Consider the following 26192-nt stretch of genomic DNA (forward strand, 5'->3'; position numbering starts at 1 on the left):
GGTTTGTGAGTTAAATTTTTTAGAAGTCTGTTCCTCACCCCTCCCTAAAAGCTGGCCAAGTAATCAGAAATAAAGCAAACAAACCAAAACAATCACAGTTTTGAAGAGTTTGTTAGTGTTTTAGGGACTAAGTGATTCTCTCATAAATAAGAAAAATCTTGGCCAAGGAGATCAATTGTTGCAAGTCATAGCCAGTTTATGGAATAAACGCTATGAAATCCAGGTCTTTTGTGTAGTCCTCTGTTTCTACATCAATTTCAGTCACAATAATCATAGGGGTTTTTTTTGGTTTGTTTTTACTTAATATACAACCAGAAAAGCACCGAAATCTTAAAAGCACAGCTTAATGAATGTCCAAAATTTGAACACATCCAGATTAAGACATAAAACATTTACCAGCATCCCAGATGATACTCTCAGGGTCCCTTCCAGTTACTATTACTGCTTATCCCCAGGGTACCCACTCTAGTGACTTATTTTTTTATTTTATATAAATGGTGCCTGGCATATTTCACATGGCAGCAATTTTAAAATATTTCGGTAATAATATGACACTTGAAACTACAATATTTCGGTAATAATATGACACTTGAAACTACAATAAATTATATATATAGTCCAAAAATCACAAAATATCTATTTTTAGATACTGAAACACAGAAGCATTAATATAAAATTAAATGCTTGTGAAGAACAGAGTTACCAGTGAAAGAAGGTTAAGAAAGAGGTTTGTTTGCTTTCTTATCAAGTTGTAGGCTTGACAGCAGAGGTCCACAAACAACTGGAAACGAATGGTGGGCTTTTCACCCCCATTAATGACATACGCCATATCAGAGGTCAGCACAAAAGGAGCCCGATCCCTATTTAAAAAGAAAGTACATACAAAATATTATTTACAGAAGATATTCAAATAAGTGCTATTGCTATTACATGGCTATTGAACTAAAGCTATCTGAGCCATAGCAGTCTCTAAGTGGGTAACTTAGTAACAGGCAGTTCTGAATTTGCATAATTCTTAAAAATTCACATTTCCCCAGGAAAGCCAGCATATAATCTCATTATTTAGGTAGAATTTATATATGATATTTCCAAGGTGATATTTATCAATCCACCCACAGCCAAAAAGAGATCAAATATTAGTTACAAACAAATGTAGAGAAAAAATTTGCACTCATTGCCATTATATAAATGGGAACATTTCTAATAGGTACCACTAACTAGATAAAATAAAATACACCTTAACTCATTTCAAAGGTTACACACACATACTCATTCTTTCTGCTACATGGTAAAGTCATCTTTTAGAGCCTTTTTCAACCCTAGTTACACTCAAAGGGAGCTACAAGGCAAAGAACAGCAAGAAAAAAAGCAAAGTTTGGGGCATTAACTTGGTTTTTTTTGAAGTTGATTTTTTAAAATTGTAGTTGATATACAATATTATATGTTTCATGTATAATACAGTGATTCACAATTTTTAAAGATTATACTCCATTTATAGTTATAAAACTGGCTATATTCCCTGTGTTGTATATCCTTGTAGCTTATTTTATATGTGTACAAGTATATCCTTGTAGCTTATTTTATATGTAGTAGTTGGGGACATTAACTTGTGAAATAGGAAGTGCCTCTATTTTCTTTAGCAATAATAACAATATTAGTACCTTTTGAAGCTACCAAACATCTGTGCATGGCCCAAAAACTTTCCAAAGTCAATGTGAAACATGTGTCCTGTGCTTCGAAGCATTATATTGTCATTGTGTCGATCACAGATACCTAAAACATAGGTGGCTACACAGCATCCAGCACAAGAATAGATAAAATTCTCAGAAGCCTGTAATAAAGATACAAAATTATCTTAGGAAAAAGATTATTTTTAAAGGAGGCAGGGTAACAAAGATTAAAGTAATTTATCACTCGTTGAAAACACTATTATAAACCACTTTCTCAATAGCTTGTAAACTGGGTTATGGTAGCAGAAGCCAGTTTTTCAAAAGCAAACACCCTTCTAAAGGTGGTTATTGCCCCTTCTCTCTAGCTTTTGTCTTTCAACAGGTAGAGATCCTGTCAGTCCCTACTTAGGGTACATTCTGCCTTTGAACGTCTTTTAAGCATCATGTTTGTGGAACCCTGCTCTTCACAGGCTCTGCTGCTTACCACAAGTGGTAACATTGGGACAAAGATTAATCTAAATAAAGGAATATTTTTCCCCCTTTTTTGGCTTGTAGGAATGGCATGTGAAAAGCAAGAAAGCTTATATCTTTAAACATCCAATAATATAATGAATGTGTCTTGTTGTCCATTTAGTGACTCCTTATGTGTCATCTGCAAGTTTCTCAAAGCTGGAAGACCTTCTTTCACTTTAGTCCTGCCTGTCCTGGGGATTAAATTAATAATATAATATCACACAGAAGGATACAAGTTGCATACAATGAGTATTTGTAAAGCAAATAGTAAAGCACATGCATTTAGTTTATTCTCAAGATACTACATTTCTGAACGGAGCAGTCATATGGCTCTACAGGTCCATGTGATTAATTTTATTCCATAACCCCCTAGAAATCTTTAGTGGTGATGATGATGATGACGATAACAGCATATGTTTACACAGCACTTATCACAAAACCAGGCATTGCACTAGTCTCTCTCTACACACACACCAGAGTATATGTGTGTGGGTATGTACATATTAAACTCATTTAAAATGCCACAACAAAACAATGATGTAAATACTATTATTACTGTTATTTTACATATGAGAGAAACAAAAACAGAGATTATTTGCCCAAGATCACATCATTGTTAAGTGGCAGAGCCAAGATTCGAACCCAGGCAATGAGATTCCACTATGTTATACTCCCTCTTACTTAGCAAAGCACACAGAAGAGCCAAGTGCATGAAAGCCATTCAAAGTATGTTACTTGACAATTATTTTGGGTCAAATAACTTATTCAGAATCACAGAGCCAATATTACTGTAAACAAATATTAGCTTCTTTCCCCAAACCACAAAGAATTAAGAAAAGGGACAGCTCTTAAATAGTGTAAAAGACCAACAAAGAACAAAATTCCTCTACTTTACTTTCATAGGTCAACAGATAGCATTTGTACGTATCTATCTCTAAATACGATACATTAATGATTTGACATAAACTAGGATCTCATTAAAACTTAGAAAAATACTGTTTTCACAACTTAAACTAAATGACTAGTCACCAGAGCTGGGAAATGAAAGCACCTAACACCTATGTAACACATTTCTGACAGTAATTTAGAATACAGAGACTAGCTAATCACCTTTTCATATTCCTCTTCAGAGGGATTGTATTTCCTCAGCCACTCTGCAAGTGGTTTATCTTTAAAGGATCCAGTCACACCATATTCCACCTGGATTTTCCTGAGGGTATCTGAAGCAGGAACTAGCTCCACCATGCCTTTAACAACAAAACATTAAGATATGTGAAAATGTCTCCCCCCCAAATTTACAGCTTTTGATGTTTGACATAAGATACCAGCTAACAATCATCATTTAAAAAAAAATCAACTCTGGCAGCCCATGCTAGAAAATGTGAAAAATCAAAATGATTTTTTATTTTCAGAAGTACCCAAGATATAAAACTGAATTTGACTATTTCAGACTTTATGTCTGTACATCCATGTGCTACCCACACAAATAACAATTTTAATTGCAAACTAGATAATACTGACCTCACCAATTAAGTTACTTACAAGATATATGCTGTCCCATTTTGCACAAAAAACTTTCTCTAGTCATGTACTTGGGCAATATAAGAGTGTTTCAGAGTACATTAAGCCCTTTCAAAGGGAAGAACAGATGAAGATTGTCTTTGTGATATGTTTGAGTCTCATGGCTGTCTTCCTTACTGAAATGTAAATGCTGTGCTTATGTAGAAAAATCTCAAAAATATGTTTTTAAAGACAAAATCCACATAGAGAACTGTACCTTTTGTTTAAAAGAAAGTATTATGCACGTTGGAATATATACAAAATAGTCTCAGAAAGGGAATTCCCTGGCGGTCCAGTGGTTAGGACTCTGCATTTCCACTGCAGGGGGCACGGGTTCAATCGCTGGTTGGGGAACTAAGATCCCATGTGCCGTGGCCAAAAATTTTTTAAACAAGAATAAAAAAATAGTCTCAGAAAGCTATGTAAGCAGTTATATTTTGGGAGCAGGCTGCCTAGGACGTGTGGGAGAAAACTAAGTTTTACATTCCAATTTATTCTATTACATGCTATATGGATATTTTACTATGTGCGTATATTTTTTATATATTTTAAAAATTAGTTTTATATATTTTAACAAATCAAGGAGATGCACTGTTATCAAAATAAGAGATACAGACACAGAGACATGCTTTGAAGAAAGGACTGGAAATAACCAAGAAGGCCAAGTCCTCCAGGCCATCCCAAAAGAAAGCATGCACGGTCAGGCTGTAATCCTAGTAGACTGGTCACACATGGCAGAGTGAACTCATTTGGATCCTTTATGTTGTTTTGGTTACATTATCTGGTTTATAGTTCACAGTGACATCCTTTTTCAATGAATACCTGCATCTTGATTCTATGAGTATGTTTAATCAAATTTTTAATATACATACAAATTTCTAATTTCATTATCAAACATACAAATGTAGAAATTACTGTGTACAAAACAGTGGATAAACGTTCATAAATATACAAAGTACTACTATCCCCTGAGGGAACTTAAAATCAATCCAGCAGAGAAGACGCAATGTCTGGTAAGTATTAAAGACAACTGCTGAGTCTGGAGAAGGGAGGATTACTATAGACTAAGGTGCTTGTTAAAAACTTCACAGAGGATGTGAATGTGATTTTTCATTTGAAAAATAAGGACACTGAGATAACACAAGTGAAAAGCTTTAGCACAGGGCAAATCACAAAATAAGCACTCAACCATTAGAAACAACATAAAAAAAAGAGGGAGTTGACTGCCTACAAAGTTACATAGAATTCCATAAGAAGAAAGAAGAGTTCAACTATATGAAATAAGTATAGTGACAGAAAAACTAATCCAGTGAAATGGTAGGCTCTTGTTGATGAATGAGGAATCTTGCTTGATAAAGTGACTTCCACCTTATAAAACTTATTGTCATGCAAGCATTTATTAGGGCTACTCATTGAGTTACTATATAAAACCAGCAAGAATTCTTAAACTGACTTGATTTCCCTTTTTTTGGCCATACCGCGCGGCACGTGGAACTTCCCCGACGAGGGATGTATCCTATGCCCCGTGCAGTGGAAGCCTGGAATCTTAACCACTGCACCACCAGGGAAGTCCCTGACCTGATTTCATTTTGACAAGATAAAGTCTGCACATCCTTACCTACAAAAGGAAAGTTATAAGGCTGAGATCATAGTGTACCAGCACCAGGACCCTTAGAGCAGGTACACACTGAGCTAAATTCAAGGAAAAAAAATAAGACATAGCTAACATATTTACCTCGATCTCTGCCAGTTGAGAGACATTTGAAAATTACCATCCTCAGATCTAGTCCTTCTTTAAGCCAGATCTTGTCCATAATCTTTATCATTTGTAAAGCTAACATATCTTGCCGAAGATCTTCACCAACCTTGAAATCAAGGAAACAAAATGAAACTTGTACATTTCCAAAAGACTTAATAGATTACATATAATAAAAGGGGGGGGGGGTGTGGGGAGGAGGGAATAGTGAAAAGTGTAAAGAATAAGATGAACAGAACCACATTTTTATTCTTCTGCAGCATTCTAGAGAAAGTTACTTAACCTCTTCATGTCTGTTTCCTGATCTGTACACTTTAAAAGGTTAGGTTTTATGGTATGTGAATTATGTTCAATTTTTTAAAAGGGCAATATGGAAGATCTTTGTGTTGATCGAAATATTTCATATCTTGACTGTATCAATGTCAACATCCTAACTGCAATATTGTAGAACAGTTTTGCAAGATGTCACCATTGGGGGAAACTGAGTAAAGGGTATACAGGATTTCTGTGTAATTTCTTAAAATGAACTACAGTGAACTGCAAACTTCAATCTACAATGATTTCAAATTAAAAGTTTACTTAAAAAAAAGTTAGCTCTCCCCAAATGAATTCTAACTGGATCACATCAAGTTTTCATTTTCTTTTTAAATGGGTTAAAATAAGTTTAAAACATAATGATGAACACATTTTTGAGACTGGCCAAGAAAATTATGGAAAAAAAGAGGGGATTTGCCTTAACAAATATTACAACATATAAAATTACTGTATTCAAACAGATGATACTGTTTTAGGAAAAGGCAAATACATCAACACAATAAAATGGAATCTAAAACCAGATCTGAGTATATGGGAACTTGCTATATACATATCAAAGGTGGTTCAAGAGAAGCTATCTTGATGAACCTCCACTAAACGAACTCACTGAACTAAACTAAAACTAACTAACTAAAACTCTCCATTCTTTCTTAAAAATAATACTAATTGTGATCACAACACACAAAACTTTGGTAATAGATTACTCTAAAGTACTCTACTCCTGCTGCTTCCCACAGGTAAGTTATACGTTTCCAAAAAGAGTACCCCTCTCATAGTTTTGCAATATTGCCCTGCACTTCTCCAGGGCATACCATTTCACCTCCAGGTGAAAGGCATTACCTAGAGCTACGATGTACTAACACTTAACTAGCATGGCCATATACAGCAGCTCTAGGCCAGAGTTGCATTTATTACCAAATCCATTTGGGAACAGTTTATCTCAGTAATAATTTTTCACATAGTTATTCAATTTAATTAAATTCTAAATAAACAAAATTACTGTTGCAATTTTGAAAAAGGAATTTGAGAAAAGAATTTTTTAATTACCAAAAAACAAAATACCTTACTCTGCTCACCTTAAACATGACGTTAATTTCTTCCCCCATTGGATCAGCATTCACCATTGTGACTTTCAGGGGCACAGCATTAGAACTGAAGAAGGAACATGACTACAAATACAATATGTTAAGCATTAGAATGATAACACTGAAATAAAAACTTAAAAAAAATTTTTTTTTGGTCCAAGGCATTTCTCCTTTCACTTTTTCCTTTGAATTAGGGCAAATGAAAATAACGCAGGTGAACTGCTTCTTAGATTATCCGGCAGATAAGAGGTATATAAAGATACTTTTTGAAACTTAAACATAACACATTGTCTAAGCAGAGAAGCAATACCTTAAAAACTTGAGACAAAAACCATCAAAAGTTTGAAATATTATGACACTTTAAAAGTGTTATAATCCTTCAACAAAGCACAAAATTTTGTATATGCTTATCTTTCCTCTAAATCAGTATGATCTGGAATGAGATCTCTACTTCTATTCATGGTACTAGTAAAATTAATAATTGGCCATGGGATCAAATAGTGACACTAAATTGAACAATTTCATTAGCAAAGATCAAGTCTAATATTAAAATTAAACTGGCTAAAAAACTAATTAAGAGAGCGAGAGCAATTTAAAGGAAACAACAAACAAAATCCAAGGGGTAAATGTAACCCCCCCCACCCCACCTCCAGTGACATAATTATACAGCTCAAGCACCCACTCTTATATTGAGTTGGCCAAAAAGTTTCTTCGGTTTTTAAGTAACGATAAAAGACACATTTTTCATTTTCACCAAGAACTTTTTGAACAACACATTCACCATTTTGTTCCACTACCTTCTGCCATTTTTCAGGCAACTATATAATTCCATCTTCCCAAAACTTTTTATCTTCTTGAGCAAAGAACTATTCCAGGTGCCTTTTTTTTTATACAATATTTTTTTAACATAAATTTATTTATTTTATTTATTTTATTTTTGGCTGCACTGGGTCTTCGTTGCTGTGCGCAGGCTTTCTCTACTTGCGGTGAGTGGGGGCTACTCTTCGTTGCGGTGTGCGGGCTTCTCATTGCGGTGGCTTCTCTTGTTGCGGAGCACAGGCTCTAGGCACCGGCTTCAGTAGTTGTGACACTCGGGCTCAGTAGTTGTGGATTGCGGGCTCTAGAGCACAGGCTCAGTAGTTGTAGCACACGGGCTTAGTTGCTCCGTGGCATGTGGGATCTTCCCAGACCAGGGCTCGAACCTGTGTCCCCTGTATTGGCAGGCGGATTCTAAACCACTGTGCCACCAGGGAAGCCCCCAGGTGCCTTTTACAGTCTTCCAGGGAATTGAAATTTTTTCCACTCAGAGAATTTTGTAAAGACTGAAATAAATGGAAATCCGAAGGTGCAATGTCTGGTGAATATGGCGGATGAATCAGAACTTCCCAGCCAAGCTGTAACAGTTTTTGCCTGGTCATCAAAGAAACATGCGGTGTTGCATTATCCTGATGGAAGATTATGCATTTTCTGTTGACTAATTCCGGATGCTTTTCATCAAGTACCACTTTCAGTTGGTCTAATTGGGAGCAGTACTTGTTGGAATTAATGGTTTGGTTTTCCAGAAGGAGCTCATAATAGAGGACTCCCTTCCAATTCCACCATATATACAACATCACCTTCTTTGGATGAAGACTGGCCCTTGGTGTGGTTTGTGGTGGTTCATTTTGCTTGCCCCACAATCTCTTCCATTCCACATTATTGTACAGTATCCACTTTTCATCTCCTGTCACAATTTGTTTTAAAAAAACAAATTGGGAAATTGGGATTGACATATATACACTAATATGTATAAAACAGATAACTAATAAGAACCTACTGTATAAAAGTAAATTAATTAATTTAATTAAATTTTTAAAAAAGTAAGTTACAAAATAGTTCATATAGTAAGGGCTTATTTTTATACAAACATAGTTCACGTAACTAGAAAAAGCCTGAAAGCGTATAAACCAAAGTGTATCCAGTCATTTTATGTGCATGGTGAGGTTATAAATGATTTTTTTGTCAGGAAAAAAAAATGGAACATTTTCATTACGTTTAAGCAGAGAACTGCACGCGGAAATACAGTCAGGGATTTTTTTCAGACTTCTCTGGTGGCACAGTGGTTAAGAATCTGCCTGCCAATGCAGGGAACACGGGTTCGAACCCTGGTCCAGGAAGATCCCACATGCTGCGGAGCAACTAAGCCCGTGCGCCACAACTACTGAGCCTGTGCTCTAGAGCCCACAAGCCACAACTACTGAGCCCGTGTGCCGCAACTACTGAAGCCCGCGTGCCTAGAGCCCGTGCTCCGCAACAAGAGAAGCCACTGCAACGAGAAGCCTGCGCACCACAACGAAGAGCAGCCCCTGCTCACCGCAACTAGAGAAAGCCCACCTGCGGCAATGAAGACCCAATGCAGCCAAAAATAAGTAAATAAATAAATGCATCTATTAAAAAAAAGAAGATTTTTTTCGCTTAACTTAGGTGGAACCCAAACATCAAAGCGATGAACATAACCAGGCTGGTGCAAATGATTTTCAATGCTTGATTTGGATATTTTGAGTATGTCGGCTATCTCCCACGTGGTATAATGTTGATTGTTCTCAATAAATGTCTTGATTTGATCGCTATCGACTTCAACTGGTCTACCCGACCATGGAGCATCATCCAGTGAGAATCTCTAGCACGAAACTTTGCAAACCACTTTTGACACGTTCTATCAGTCACAGCACCTTCTCCATACACCACATAAATTTCTTTTTGCATTTCAGTTGTGTTTTTACCTTTCTTGAAATAATAAAGCATAATATGCTGAAAATGTTGCTTTTTTTCTTCCATCTTCAATATTAAAATGGCTACACAAAAATTCACCAATTTTGATAAGTTTTTTTTTAAATGCTCGCTGATATGACAGCTGTCACAATACCATCTAACAAAATTGTTTCACATGAAGTTAAAGACAACTAAGCGCTACTAGAGCCATTGTACGGAAAAAAACCAAATGAACTTTTTGGCCAACCCAGTATTTCAATGAAGAGTAGTCATACGTCAACTTAAAAAAATTAAATCTGAGACTCCTTTACGGATAGTTGTACCCTAGACTTTCAAAATCACAGACACTAATGGATGAATTAATTGGCTGCTTTTGCTGAGCTCATGTTAGAGAAAAATCCACTATTTGCATTACTATTAGCCCAATTAAAAATATAGTTACTCAATTTGGATGATTACAACTACTTTTTGATGACTCTAATAAGTGTTATAAACCTTGGAAGACTCCACCTGGCCATTCACAAGAGAGGAAAAAAACTGCCTACCTGTGACTGGGTACTTTTACCACTACAAGTACAACATATGCAGCTATTACACCATAGCAAAAAATAATTTATTTCAAGGCAGTAAATAATTTTACACTGTTTTTTCTTTCAGGAATGGTGATTAGATAAGAATATACTGAGATAAATATGGATCTTACACAAATATACATCCATAAGTACTTATAACCAACCTATGCAGATTTTATCTGCATTTGCCTTAAGCATACCTGCCCATTTGCCTTCTTCCTACACATTATTTGAAAATGTAATATGAACTTATAAGCATTGTATGTCACCTTAATATTTAATTCTTTTGCCACAAGACTTGGATTGAGAGGGAGACGGCATTTATTTCTTAGAAAAAAGGACTGCACTCGTTCCATACTCCTTTGGAGGACAACCTATGAAAAGAAACCGATACTGTAAGTACATAATGAAAATGAAGACCTATTTATAAGACAACAAAAATATGATATGGACCCAATTTTTTAAATGCCCAATTGTCAAATGGTCAAAAAAGTTGTTGCTAAAGAGAGTTAATTTTTACTATAAAAATAAAAATTATAGCAAAGGCTATAAACATAAGGGGGAATTACATATGGTCATATTTAACATATTAGTTAATACTCACTAACAAATAGAAATTAAGCACTAACGAGACGCCAATTTTTATCTAACAGACAAAAAATTTAAGATAACATCCAGTGCTGGCAACAAGGTGGGAAACAGATACTTTCATAGTCTACTGGTGGGGAGGGAGATGTATACTGGTAAGTTTTGTTTTGTTTTGTTATTGCAATCTAATATAAACTATTATAACTAAAAATATACATAGCTCTTGATTCAATTATTTCATCTGTAGGAATATCCTATGAAGAAATACTAGCACTAGTGGGAAGCAGCTGCATAGCACAGGGAGATCAGCACAGTGCTTTGTGACCACCTAGAGGGGTGGGATGGGAGGGTGGGAGGGAGGCGCAAGAGGGAGGGGATATGGGGATATATGTATATGTATAGCTGACTCACTTTGTTAAACAGCAGAAACTAACACACCATTGTAAAGCAATTATACTCCAATAAAGATGTTAAAAAAAAAAGGAAAAAAAAAAAGAAATACTAGCAAAGGGGCAAACACTTATATATTAAAATTCATCACAGAACTGTTTGGGAAAAGAAAAATGTATAAACAACCTACATAGAGGTAATAGTTCATAATTTATGCTAAGACACCTTGTAATACCATGTACTCATTAAGAAACATGAAGTGTAACTATACGTACTTACATGAATTCTCCAACATAAAGCAAAAAAAAAAAAAATCATTGCTGAAAGAAATTAAAGATCTAAATAAATGGAAAGATATCCCATGTTCATGAACTGTAAGACTTAATATTATTAAGACTGCAACATTTCCCAAATCGATCTACAGATTCAACACAATCTTTATCAAAATTCCAACTGCCTTTATTGCAGAAATGGGCAGGCTGATACTAAAATTCACATAGAATTGTAAGGGACTTCCAAACAGCCAAAACAATCTTGAAAAAGTAAAAGTTGGAGGACTCAAATTCCTGATTTCAAAACCTACTACAAAGCTATAGTAATGAAAACAGTATAGCATAAGGAGGGACATATAGATCAATGGAATAGAATTCAGAGTCCAGAAATAAACCCATATAACTATGGTGAACTGATTTTCAACTAGGGTGCCAAGATCATTCAATAGGAAAGAAGAGTCTCTTCAGCAAATGGTGCAGCAACAACTGGATAACCACATGAAAAAGAATAAAGTTGGACCCTTTGCTCATAGAATATTAAAAAAAAAAAAACTCAAAATGGATCAAAGACTTTTTAAGAGTGAACCTATAAAACTCCTAGAAGAAAACATAGGTGTACCTCATTGTGACCTTCGATTTGACAACAAATTCTTGGACACACTAGTAAAAACACAAGCAACAACAACAAAAAAATAAGTTAGACCATAAAATGTAAAATTTTTGTGCATCAAAGGACATTATGAAGGAAATAGAAAGATGATACACAGAATGGGAGAAAATATTTGCAAACAGTACATCTGATAGGGGTCTAGTATCTAGAATACATAAAGAACTCTAACAATTCAACAACAAAAAGACAAACCAATTAAAAAGGACTTAGAAAAGAAATTTCTCCAAAGAAGATATACAAATGACCAACAAACACATGAAAATGTGCCCCAAATCATTAGTCATTAGGGAAATGCAAATCAAAACCACCATGAGATACCACTTCACATCCACTAGGATGACTATAGTTTAAAAAAATGGAAAATAACAAATTTTGGTGGGGATATGGAGAAACTGGAATCCTCATACATTACTAGTATTATACTGGAATTATAAAATGGTGCAGCTACTTTGGGTAACAGTTTCAAAAAACATAGAATTACTATATGATACACTAATTCTACTCCTAGGTGAAGTGAAAACAGATGTTCAAACAAAAACTTATACACAAATATTTATAGCAGCACTATTCATAATGGTCAAATAATAGAAACAAGCCCAATGTCCATCAACTGATGAATGGATAAACAAAATGTGGTATTATCTATACAATGGGACATTGTTCAGCCATAAATACACATGCTAGAATATGGATGAACCTTGAAAACATTAGGTTAAGTGAAAGAAATCAGACACAAAAGGCCACATGTTGCATGATTCCATTTATATGAAATGTCCAGAATAGGTAAGTCCATAGAGATAGAAAGCAGATTAGTTCTCACCAGGACCTGGGAGGAGAGGGGAATAAGAACTAAAGGGTTAGTGGGTGCAGGCTTGCTTTCTCTTGTGATGAAAATGTTCTGGAATTAGACAGTGGTGGTGATTGCACAACACTGTGAATGTACTATCAATAACAGCCAATGGACTGTACATCTTAAAGTGGTTAAAATAATGAAGTCTAGTTAAAAAATAACATACGTTTCTATAAAAAATTTTTAACTCCAAACATTTGTATATATACGTGTAAAGTCATATAAAATGACCAAGCAGGACATAAAACAAACTGTGAACAAGATATCTACAGGGAGAAAATGAAACTGGAAATGTCCTAATTTTTTAATCCATAAACTTATTCATTTGGACTTTTTAAACATTAGCCTCAATTCATACTTCTATTACCTTTACAATTACAAAAATGTTAAAAAGCAAAATAATGAAAAAGAAACTCAAGAGAACAATTTTGATCAGACAGGAATTAATAAGCATGGAAATGAAAGGGAACTGAGTTAGGATATAAAATCTTTTCCGACAGGTTTTAAGCAACTTTTGAATTCAATCTGCCCAAAACAGCATAGGTGTGTTAGAGTTCTACTGGGTGTCTATAGAAAAAGAATGACAACCGGGACTTCCCTGGTGGCGCACAGTGGTTAAGACTCCAGGCTCCCAATGCAGGGGGCCTGGGTTCGATCCCTGCTCAGGGAACTAGATCCCACACCCATGCCGCAACTAAGAGTTCGCATACCGCAACTAAGGAGCCCATGCGCCGCAACTAAGGAGCTGGTGAGCTGCAACTAAGAAGCCAGCTGGCCATAACTAAGGAGCCCACATGCTGCAACTAAGGAGCCCACGAGCCGCAACTAAGACCCGGCACAACCAACCAAATAAATAAATAAATAAATATTAAAAAAAAAAAAAAAGAATAACAACTTGTCAGCACTGTAAAGATCCTTTAACATCAAAATATTTATGTTCCCTCTATGGGTACATACCTGTCTGGCTGATCCACTAGCCTGCCTTACTTTTTCTGCTACTCCTCCTAAAAGTTGTACAAGTTTTGCCTGCTTCAGAAGTTCTTCTCTGAGTCCTTTTCCTCCTACTGAGAGGAGAGCACCCAAAACATGTTCATATCGGGCACCAAACTGTGCATCATGCAGGGCATCCTTGAGGAGCCTAATACAGCAAAATATTTATGTCAGCCACTTCTGAGAAATAGATTAATGTCTCTCAAAAATCAATTTAACAAGTTTAATTTTTGGTATCCAGGAATTAATTTTAAGCTATATAAGCAAGTAAAAACTCAGTCATTATTATAGAGCTCTAACATGCCAGATAATTTTGCAATAGAGGGTTTTGTTATTTTCTGGTTTTATTTCTAAAGACATAAAAATTTAGCTTCTTTACAATAATGACTTCAATGAAACAGCTGGTATCAACAGCAAATAGTCTGAGCATACAGTTTAGACTTTGAGTGTCATCTCTGTAAATAAGAGAGACAGAAATAAAGTACTTAAGAAAATTTAAATCTTACCAATATAAATTGTGTGCTATCTGTATATTTCCCAATGCCCTGGACAGAAGGAAGCGCACTAATGAACTGTTCAAGTAAATTTCATATTTCAAAGCCTACATGCAAAGAAAAATAAGAATCACTATCACTAGTGGTCAAACCCATACTATGTTGTTAGGATAAAATTATCAAAAGATAAACTATATAAATCAAGGATGAAAGATGATACTGATAAAAATGAAACAGATGAATTAACTTAGGTGAAATTAATGAAATCAAGCAGAAAAGTACAGACCTGGGAATAACATTCATTAGCTATGTTTAAAAGGCCAATTAAAAAAAAAAATCAAAGAAAAGTTCAAGTCTGGTTTGTTCTGAGAATTAAAAATCCAGTTACATGTATATAGTTAGTATTCAAGTAGGGCAGCTGATAATAGTGGAAAAAAATTCACACTAAATCCAAATGCAATACACCTCAACATTCCCACACAACAAAAGTACTTTTAATCAAAACAGAAAGGGGATCCCTTAGCAAGGTCCCTACTCATACAAACTGGGGAGAGGGTAAGGAGGGTAGGTTACCTCGTAAAAAACTCACCTGCACAAACTGTGGAAGAAGATCTGTTAGCTCATCATCACTAATAGCCTCAATCCAGGTCACAGCTAGGGACCTCACTTCCTGATCAGCAAATCTAGAAGCATACCACAAAATCAAGATTTGACAGCGATTTCTTTCTAATGAAGCTGTTTTTCCTGAAAACACAATCTCAATCTATTCCTGACAAAGAATACTCAAATAGCTATTCAAAAGCAATGTGTTTCTTCTTTTTTTCTAGGAAGAAAATCTTATTGTCCTATATACACAAATCCAATTTCGTGACTGTTTAGAAACCTTATGAAAATTAATTCTGGCCTACATCATAAAAATATAACGAAGTATTCAAAATTTACAACCTCTCTAGATTAGTTTTAAATGATATGATATCCCTTTTTAATAACCTCAACACAAAAGATGTGTTTATAGAAATATGCATTTACACATTTATACTGAATCGAATTGCTTTCATGTTAAAACAAAGGGAACTAATCCTGCAACATAATATCTTACTGGAAAAACAATAAAACAGAGCAAATAAATTCAGCCACAGTTAACTTACTTTGAATCAAGAAGCTCCAACGCAGTCAGTGGGTGCAATGGAGGCCACTGCCGAAGCAATGAGTAAGTTTTGGCAAGATTAACCCATTTCCAGTTTGGGGCACTCGCTAGTACTTTAGGAAGACAATTTGGGTGTTTGAGGCAATAATAACGTTTCTCCCACAGAAAGGCTTTATCTTCTTTAGAAAGTCTGAATATGTAACAGAATTAAATCACTTCTCAGTGATATCATAATGACAGTTATAATCTCAATGATTAAAAATACAAAGAAGAAATTTATTCCTTTTAGGACAGCCACTTCTTGGTAGAATCATTAATACTAATTTGGAATAGAAAAACGCAATGTACAGCAAACACCGCTAATTTACCCTAATTTGGGGGATGGAAAGAAATCATTCTGCCTTGATAAAAGAGTCTTAGTTAAGAAAAAGAAGGATAATTCAGCACAATAAAATTTATTGAGCTCTAATCAGATGCCAGGCACTAGAAATCAGAGTTGGATACGCAGAACCTACCCTAAGAGACAGCAAGGATTTCATCACTTTATAAAAGTAAAATCAAATGTCATGCCAAAAACAAATGCTATTACAAAATTTTAGAAGATGTGAATATACAGCTCATTTGAGGAATATTCAAAATAAAAAGAACTTGTCTTGGAAATTCTAATTTACTGTTAATGACAGATGTTTATGTGAATGAAATATTTCACTATTTCACTACTCATCTATCTACCCTTGTGTATATAATCCATGCATTGAATTGAAATGTATTTATCTCACATGGAATACTAAAAAAAAAAATCAAGTATTGCAAAAAGGTACACAATTAAGTTTCTCCTTCCAATTCCCCTCCCAGTGGCAACTGCCTAACCTCGTATATTCTTCCAGAGGTAGTCTATTCATATAGAAGCATACACAAAGGTGTATGTAGATTCTCTTTTTTTCCTATATGTTAATGGTAACACACTATACACACTATCTTGCCACTTAATTTCTTCATTTAATATCTTACATATTAGTATATATAGCTATAACTTCATTCTTAATAGTTACATAGTACTGTTGGATAAATGTACCATAATTTAACCCATTAATGAACATTCCCTATCAGTTTTACAATAACCCAAATAAACATTGCAATGAATATTCTTGTCTCCACAAGCAAATATAAAAGGGTTTTCTCTAAAATACACTATAACTAACTGGAAGTGGAATTGTTAGGTCACAGACTATGGACCCTGCGACCTTTATAGATTTTGCCAAATTGCTCTCCAAAAGCTTTGAGTTCTGCCAACAGTATAATTCCCACTTTCTGTATCCCATCAATACCTTATATAATGAGACATTTTAATTTTCAACAATCTGATGTGTGAAATGGTATCTTGTATTCATTTACAATTCCTTGATTACTGAGAGGTTGAACATCTTTTTTCAGATGTTTAAAAGGTACTGTATTTCTTTTCCAAAGAATTACCTATTCATATTCTTGTCTACCACTGTGTTGTCTGTTTTTCTACTTATATGAAAAGGTCCTTCATATATTAAGGATATAGATTATAGTTCCCAATCTATTGTTTGCCTTTTGATTATGCAAAAAAATTGACCTGTACAAATTTCTAAATTTTATGTAGTCATATAGTCTTTTTATACAATTAAAAACAGAAAAAAAAAAAAACTTTCCATATCAGGAACATTGCTAAATCATGAACTAATTCAAGGCATTTAATAAACCATTAACTTGAACTTTACATTGTAAGAGATACCCAGGCAAAACAGAATCAAAGGAGTGTACCCAAGTGATGAGTCTCTGTGAAGAATATCAAGAAGTTTCCCTTTTATATCATTCTCCGATGTTTCTAAGTTGTGTTGTTGTATAATGCTTCTGTCAACTTGAGGAGTGGTATAAATGATATCAAATGTAGGAGAAGGAAAATCAACCTTAAAAATTAACAGAAGTTGATTAAATTACAGCTGAAAAGTCCACATATTTGCTACATTAACTTGTTTTTGATTTTTCTTAGCCATCAGGGTGATAACACCAAATATTAAATTAATGCTTCTGTCCTTTTATTAAAAGTGATTACCATTACTGGTAATTCTCAATAGCACATGTACTACTTGGGATTGGTATAAGTGCATCTTTTACTGTTTCTCAGAAATAGGAAATGGTTTATTGACATTTAAATTAAATATAGGTCCTAAGATCGAAACAAGATCAATTAGGCTTCTTTAGTAACAACCCAGATCATGGTACACATATACTTTTCATAAAGAATTCAAATTTGAACCTTTCCACGTGTCAGGAAGTATCATTACCTGTAACACTATTCTTTCCATCACATATCCTTTTTTGGGGACTGTTCCAGGAACAGGATTTGTATGTGATGAAGTCCAAAGATACAGAAGTTTAGTTCCACATGTTAAAAACCTTCATGAATGTAAACAGAAGAATACTGTGGATTTCATCTTAAAAATTACTTCAAAACTCACAACACATGTTAATGAATTTGAAATGTTAATAATCAAATATTTATTAAGCATCCTCTATATAAAAAGAACATATGAGAAGGAGTCACTCTCCATAGTGTACTTTCACTTCAGTATTTAGGTACTGAAGTATGGGAGTTAGAACAAAAGGAGGGAAGATGAAGCAACATTATCTTGGGAGAATTGGGGCTCAGGATAGAAGACAAGATGGGTGAAGTCTCAGAGTCACCTGTCCCCAAAACAACTTCTATAAATAGGAAGGTGAAGGATAGTCTTTGAAGATCATCTACAGAGGAACACATCTCAAGATGGTGGTTTGGATTTCATAACTGCTCCTTGACTTTTACCATAAGAACAAAAACACATGCCAAGAAAACCAGTATCTACTTTGTGCCAAAGCACTAATCATTTGAGATGAGAAGTTTTATCTGTTTGTGACCAGGGGTCAGCAAATTTTTCTGTAAAGGGCCAGAGAGCAAATATTTGGGGCTTTCTGGGCTATACAATCTCTGTCAGAGACTCAACTCTGCTAGTATAGTGCCAAAGCAGCCATGAACAATACATTTCAAAAAATGTGTGCTGTGTTGTAACAAAACTGTACTTACAAAAAACAGGCAGTGGTCCGGAGTATGCTGACCCTTGCCCTAGACTACCAATTTATTGTCTACTGAAATTAAAAACATTTACCAATAAAGATATTGATATATCTTTACACAGAAGAAATTTCTGAAAAATAACATGAGACATAAAAGCAGGAAACTATAAACTTCATCAAACTTCGCTCATTTTATTCAAACAGCAAATATCCTTTCCAAAACTAGACTCCAGTCTTAATGTTTTCTCTAGCAGGTTAACAGCCTCTGAATCTTTGGCACAGGAATTCCCTGGCAGTCCAGTGGTTAGGACTCCGTGCTTCCACTGCAGGGGGCCTGGGTTCAATCTCGGGGAACTGAGGTCCTGGCAAGCTGCACGAGGCGGCCAAAAAAAAAAAAAAAAAACTTTGACACATATATTCTGTCTATTTTAGAACCACCCTCACCCTCAACTAGATTATTTGAAGGCAAATTCTGATATTATTTTATCTGCAAATACTTTTATGTATCTCTAAATGATAAACACTTTAATTTAAACATAATTGCAACAGGAACTTCCCTGGTGGCCCAGTGGCTAAGACTCCACACTCCCAACGCCGGGGACCCGGGTTCAATCCCTAGTCAGGGAACTAGATCCCACATGCCGCAACTAAGAGTTCGCATGCTGCAACTAAAGGTCCTGCATGCCTCAACTAAAAGATACTGCGTGCCGCAACTAAGACCCAGCGCAGCCAAATAAATATTTAAACATAATTACAACAAAATAATTAAAAATAATTACTCAAAGTTATTAGCTATCTAGTCAGCACTCAAATTTCTCTGATTGTCTCTAAAAAAAAATTTTTTAACAGTTGGTTTGTTTGAATAAGGATACAAGCAAGATCCAACGTGTGCATTGGTTGATATGTCTTTTAAAGTATCTTTTAAATCAAGGGTCAACAAACTCCAGACTGTCACCTTGTCTTGTAAATAAACTTTTATTAAAATAAAGTCACACTCATTCATTTACATATTGCCTATCTATCACTGCTTTTGCCTTTGCTTTTACATTTGTGACAGAGACTACATGACCTACAAAGCCTCAACTACTTCTATCTGGTCCTCTTAACAGAAAGTTTGCCAACTCTTGTTTTAATCCATACATTCTTCTTTTTTATCCCCCGTTATTTGTTGAAGAATCCAGGTCTTCTGTTCTGAGAATTTTCTATATCCTGGATTTTACTGAGTGCATTCCTCTGGTGTCATTTAGCATGTCCCTTTATCTCCTATATGTTCTGTAATAGTTAGATCTAAAGGTTTGATCTGATTCAGGGTTAGTTATGTGGCAAGAATACCTAATACTTTGTAGGTGGTATTGTATACCACTAGTTCCTGATGCATCAAATAAAGAAGCACACACTGGTATATCTCTCCTTCTGTGATGTGAAGATAATTGGTTTGTTCAAGTGCTATCAGTCTAAATCATCCATTATAAAGTTCCAGAAAACTTAATCACAATGGTTTTAAACAAAGCATTAATAAATTACTGCTTAAATCAATGTCAACCAAGAATGCTTCTGACCCCAGTGGATATTTGGCAATGTCTGGAGACACTTTTGTTGGCAACCAGGGGGTACTACTGGCATTTAGTGGGCAGCAGCCAAGGATGCTGCCAAACATCCCACAGTGTACAGGACAGTCTCCCATAGCAAAGAATTACCTGGCCCAAAATGTCAACAGTGCCAAGACTGAGATTTCCTGGCCTAAATCTACTATTTCAGTAGGGGCTGCAAAACTGTGATATTCTGTCATTCCTTCTGCATCTATTAGCTGGAATTTTTCTGTAAAAAACTTTCTCACATCAATTATTTGGTAATCCTGATACACAACTATAAAGGAACAGCAGCTTAAATGCTTGATTCAGTTTATTTAAAAATGAGTTAAGGGGGCTTCCCTGGTGGCGCAGTGGTTGGGAATCCACCTGCCAATGCAGGGGACACGGGTTCGAGCCCTGGTCTGGGAAGATCCCACATGCCACGGAGCGGCTAGGCCCGTGAGCCACTACTACTACTACTACTGAGCCTGCGCGTCTGGGGCCTATGCTCCACAACAAGAGAGGCCACGACAGTGAGAGGCCCGCGCACCGCGATGAAGAGTGGCCCCCACTCGCCGCAACTGGAGAAAGCCCTTGCACAGAAACTAAGACCCAACACAGCCAAAAATAAATAAATAAATAAATAAATTTATTTAAAAAAAAAAAATGAGTTAAGAACTCATTTATCATTGAGGTTGACTGAAATGCCTGTAAATCATTTGGCTTTCATGATAGTAACTTCATCAGGCTGTATGCAGGTTATACCTTAAACATAAATTAATTTTAAAAGAATTTCAAGACCAGGATTTCTGATCACTATACTACAGTACGTTAACTAACAGACTAAATCATTAACACTTTCTCTATATGTATTAACATAAAATCATCTTTCCTCTTAATTTCTGAGCATTGTTTGAATGTTAAATCCTAACATTACCTAGACTGACTACACTACTTGGCAAAGTCTCAAGATTAACGGCATCAGCTCACTGTTTTAAACAGCAGAGTGCTGGATGCAACTATTTAATTGTCTAACAAAAGTCAACTGCCCTTCCCCTTACTCTTTTGAATTTTGAAAGAATGTCATTCATCCAATAAAAAACATTTATTAATAGTCAAAAACAAGTGGCAAAAAATGATAGTACTTCTCAAATGAAGTAAAGACTCCTGGTGCTTTCAAGAGCACGAAGGTTTTCAAAACTGACTCATTTATAAAAATTAATGATAATGATGTAATTACATTTAATTTTCTCACATAACTATTCCCTGACACTAATTTATCAAAGACAATTGAGGACTTCCCTGGTGGAGCAGTGGTTAAGAATCCGCCTGTCAACGCAGGGGACACAGGTTCGACCCCTGGTCTGGGAAGATCCCACATGCCACAGAGCAACTAAGCCCGTGTGCCACAACTACTGAGCCTGCGCTCTAGAGCCTGCAAGCCACAACTACTGAGCCCTCGTGCCACAACTACTGAAACCCGCACTCCTAGAGCCCGTGCTCCACAACAAGAGAAGCCACTGTAGTGAGAAGCCCGTGCACCGTAACGAAGAGCAGCTCCCGCTCATCGCAACTAGAGAAAGCCCATGCGCAGCAACGAAGACCCAATGCAGCCATAAATAAATAAATAAATTTATAGGGGAAGAAAAAAGACAATTGAGAACACAATTCTCCTCCTTTATGTGGCCAATATTCTGTTTTAGAGTAGTCATGGATTATATTTAGCAAAGGGTTCTAAATATACATCATTAATAGCAATTTCTTTTTTTCTAATTTTTTTATTTTTTGGCTGTGTTGGGTCTTGGTTGCAGTGTGCGGGCTTCCTCTAGTTGAGGGGAGCAGGGGCTACTCTTCATTGCGGTGCGTGGACTTCTCATTGCAGTGGCTTCTCTTGTTGCGAAACATGGGCTCTAGGTGCACGGGCTTCAGTAGTTGTGGCATGTGGGCTCAGTAGTTGTGGCTCACGGGCTCTAGAGCACAGGCTCAGTAGTTGTGGCACATGGGCTTAGCTGCTCCGTGGCATGTGGGATCTTCCCGGACCAGGGCTCGAACCCAGGTCCCCTGCATTGGCAGGTGGATTTTTAACCACTGCGCCACCAGGGAAGTCCTAATAGCAATTTCTTCAACTGCTTTTATCTAGCCTTTGGCAGTTCAGAATTATGTCAGGTGTCAAATAAAATTTGAGCCCAACAAAAGTTATAGAATAAAAAAATCTTAAACTGCCTCCTCACATATAGGGGGAGTGACTATAAAAGAAAAATGCGTGAATAAATGCTATATTTAAGTACACGAGAAAAGAATATTTCAAAAACAAAACTTATGGAGTCAGTGTTTCAAACACCACATGATTTTTAAAATGATTACTGGAAATTCAAACTGTGTTTGTCATTTAAGAGGAAAAAGGAAGTAGAACTAGATTAGCAGAATTTTTTTTTTTTTTTTTTTTTTACAAATTTGTTTCAACTCTTTTTTTTTTTTTTTTTTTTTTATTTATAGCTGTGTTGGGTCTTCATTTCTGTGCAAGGGCTTTCTCTAGTTGCGGCAAGTGGGGGCCACTCTTCATCGCGGTGCACGGGCCTCTCATTATCGTGGCCTCTCTTGATGCGGAGCACAGGCTCCAGACGCGCAGGCTCAGTAGTTGTGGCTCACGGGCCTAGTTGCTCCGTGGCATGTGGGATCTTCCCAGGCCAGGGGTTGAACCCGTGTCCCCTGCATTGGCAGGCAGATTCTCAACCACTGCGCCACCAGGGAAGCCCTAGCAGAATTTTTTAACTCTTATTTTTTAATTGTTTTATTGTAGGTTAAATAGATCAGTTATTACGTCATTTCCCCAAAACTGTCCCATGGGACACAATATTTTAAAAGATGTATTCTAGAACAAAAAAAAGTACCATGGTATCAAATAAGTCTGAGAATGGTAGTATAGGATAATGTTAAGAACACAGACCCTGGGGCCAAACTGCCTATATTCAAATCCCACTTCTGCCACTTACTATAGCTAAGCGCCCAAGGGCAAGGCACTTTGATTCTCCCCTCTGTAAAAAGGGATAATAATAATACTTCCCTTCATAGGGTTGTTGTGAGGTATATAAGGCTATGTATACAGCACTCAGACTAATACCCAGCATACAGTAAATGCTATGTATTTGTAATTACAGTAATATTATTATTAAACACAGTAGGCTTCTTGACTGCAGAACTTTAGAGACACTTTAATATGCTAATGTCCATTATCATGCTCCAAAATGTTATCACATGCTATATCAAACATTCCAAACTTATTCAATTAAATTTTTTTTCATTTAGGAAAATGCTTGATGGTCTCATGGAACATATTATTACTTAAAACATAATCAAAATAGTCAGCTGAAAGGCCAGCTACATTATCGCAATGGCTATTAGTAGACACAAAGCTCAAAAGGAATTCCTTTAACCCTAAGGATCAATAAATTTTGCATACATGTGGGACTTCTGAAGATTAAAGGCCAGGGGTCCATAGCAGTAAGGGTAGGTCAGTCAGGTAAAGGGAATAATATGCAGTTGTAGACTCTTAAACTGGAGAAGGATGGGGAAGAGATGTGAAGAGGGAAAGTGGAGTTTTTGGTTTTTTTTAAATATATCAAAGGAACTTGTAAGACCACGAGTATTATGTCATAACATAATGCTTTCCATAAATTATAATTAAAGAATGAATAGGCTGCTACTTTTCTTCTGGAATAGTGAGTGGCAAACAATCCTTTGAATACCCATATAGATATGTTCAAACTATAGCAGTACAACTTTGGTTTCCTCTGTGTATCTGAAATGACCTCCTTTAATCACATCGGAAAAAATGAGGCAACTCATTACCTCATCACGTACGTCACTGTTCCCCACTCCACTCTCTAGCCAATTTTGATGCTGCAGGTGTGTCCACAGTAACTCACCATTACAACTCAGTAACACTTACCGTTTAAAGTCAAAAAGAGGTAAAGAAACTTTGCCCAAAGCTTCTGGCCCCTTTCTCTGCTTATTAGAATCAGGGGAACTTCCACTGCTCTGATTTAAAATTCCAAAAAGAGTAAGGTGAAGAAGTGATTCTAATGGCAATTGCGATATCTGGATGGGAAAAATGATTCTATGGGGGGAAAATATATTAATAGAAAAAACAAATTAGATTGAATATGAAGTTTAACCCTTTAACGAAACTGACAATCTTAGGTATTTTATTTGACTCATCAAATAATCTTTAATCCTGAGTAACCTTTACTTAAGCAGTAAGCTTCGTTAACAAATACTATAAAAATCTTAAATAAATTTCATTAAAATTTCCAACACATAACATTCCTCTCTTCAAAAATTTGTTAATGCTTTTACTTAAGACTGGCAATGTCAATTTCTAGGCAAAATAATAATCATTTTTATTTCCTTTAGGAAAAGCTAGATGAATGTTTGAGTATTTCTGATTCGAGATTTATGTGTGCACATACATACACAGACAGACATATATGTTTACCAGTGTTTTGTTTTTGTTTTTTTAAAAATCTGAAAGGACACATAAGTCCAACAGTGGTCACTCTAAGGAGCGATGAGATGGTTAAGTGTTAAAAATAAAGTGACGCTTTTCACCCCACATGCATTTTTGTATTATTTGATTGCTTTGACAGACATGTGCTATTTTTATAATTAAAAAAATATAAGAAAAATAGGAAACCATTAAAATAAACGCAGAATAAAAAGTAAAAAGTTCTGCAATTGCCTACTTGTCTAAATAATGAAAGCATTCCCTTAGTTTGAAGACAATATTTAAAAAATATTAACAGTGTAAAATATCACCTTGTACATGGATTTAAGATAATTTTTAAAATCTGTTAACCAAGAACTAGGCTTCCTATATACAGTGTTACAGAATAAATACTGAACTAAAGCAATATTATAAAAAAACATCTTTGTAGAATTATACGTAACTTTAACTTGACAAAGGCTAGGAAGAATTGATGGCACGTTCTGCAATTTAACAATATGAAGATTTAAAAGAATATTTCAGATTTTTAAATGAGAATTTCAGTCCATTCTATAGAATTGTATCTAGAAGAGACTTTAAGATATCAGTAAGAATTTAATGAATTTTAATGGAACTTGTAATTAAAAATGAAAGCTGTATGCATAAATGGAAAAAAGTAAAGAACAGGGCATACTGAAAGAATAAAAAGCCAGAAATTTCACTTACAGTTCATCCCATTTAATAAGATAGAAGAAATTCTTATAAGTGCCAACCTTCTTTGATTGAATAGGTTTAAAAAGATCCTTTCCATTGTAAGTCAGGGAACATATCAAGAAGTATTTTTCATAACTGAGAAAAGAAAAGAGATTAATTTAATTTTTATTTGATAATACAAATTAGTTAACTAATCAAATATGTATCATTAGCCATTCTTACCTAAAAGTGACTATTATCTGAAATAATTTGGTTACCATTCACTTGAATTTATGGAAAAACATCTAAAATTTAACTATTGCAAATCCTACAAAAATAGAGGCATAGCAAAGGGAATACCGAAGGGAACATACATCGCTAGGTGCCAGTCTAAAGGAGCCATATTGATACCAGCTGGAGAATTTATCTCAATTTTGTGCTCAGTTAGTTACTAGCTTTAGATTTTAGTTAAATGACACTGAATAATTCTTCATTTCTAGGTAAATTCTAGGAAGTAATAGTACAAACCCCTAGGTGCTATTTTCCTTTGCTAAGCCACTGAAATAGAGTCAGTTTAGCATATTAATGGTGCATGGGCCTGACTTGCACTGAGCCAGTCTTCCTAATCTATTAGGAGGCTTCCATCCATGGGGACAGATGCTATTGTATTCTTTCACTGGACAGCAATGATTTAGCCCCTAACTGCTACAAGTACAGAGCGGGGTAATACAGTCAGGCAAT

At 35.5% G+C, this 26192-nt stretch overlaps 1 protein-coding gene across 3 annotated transcripts in view; it reads right to left on the reverse strand.

Annotated features, from left to right (window-relative positions):
• The window catches only part of PIK3C2A (phosphatidylinositol-4-phosphate 3-kinase catalytic subunit type 2 alpha), a 102945-nt gene that overhangs the window by 9751 nt on the left and 67002 nt on the right, over positions 1-26192 (reverse strand). For all 3 annotated transcript variants that reach the window (XR_009504664.1, XM_059931202.1, XM_059931203.1), the window contains exons 12-25: positions 25485-25607; positions 24225-24392; positions 17939-18050; positions 17415-17560; positions 15625-15813; positions 15066-15159; positions 14489-14583; positions 13950-14130; positions 10492-10596; positions 6891-6983; positions 5479-5608; positions 3294-3430; positions 1662-1831; positions 704-860 (exon numbers count right to left, since the gene is read on the reverse strand). Coding sequence is in view for 2 of the 3 variants with exons in the window: in XM_059931202.1 (XP_059787185.1) it covers positions 704-860; positions 1662-1831; positions 3294-3430; positions 5479-5608; positions 6891-6983; positions 10492-10596; positions 13950-14130; positions 14489-14583; positions 15066-15159; positions 15625-15813; positions 17415-17560; positions 17939-18050; positions 24225-24392; positions 25485-25607 (1900 nt within the window). In the remaining variant the exon portion in view is untranslated. The remainder of the gene's footprint in view (positions 1-703; positions 861-1661; positions 1832-3293; positions 3431-5478; positions 5609-6890; positions 6984-10491; positions 10597-13949; positions 14131-14488; positions 14584-15065; positions 15160-15624; positions 15814-17414; positions 17561-17938; positions 18051-24224; positions 24393-25484; positions 25608-26192) is intronic.

The sequence above is a fragment of the Balaenoptera ricei genome, chromosome 8 (assembly GCF_028023285.1).
Source record: "Balaenoptera ricei isolate mBalRic1 chromosome 8, mBalRic1.hap2, whole genome shotgun sequence".
Taxonomy (NCBI): Eukaryota; Metazoa; Chordata; class Mammalia; order Artiodactyla; family Balaenopteridae; genus Balaenoptera; species Balaenoptera ricei.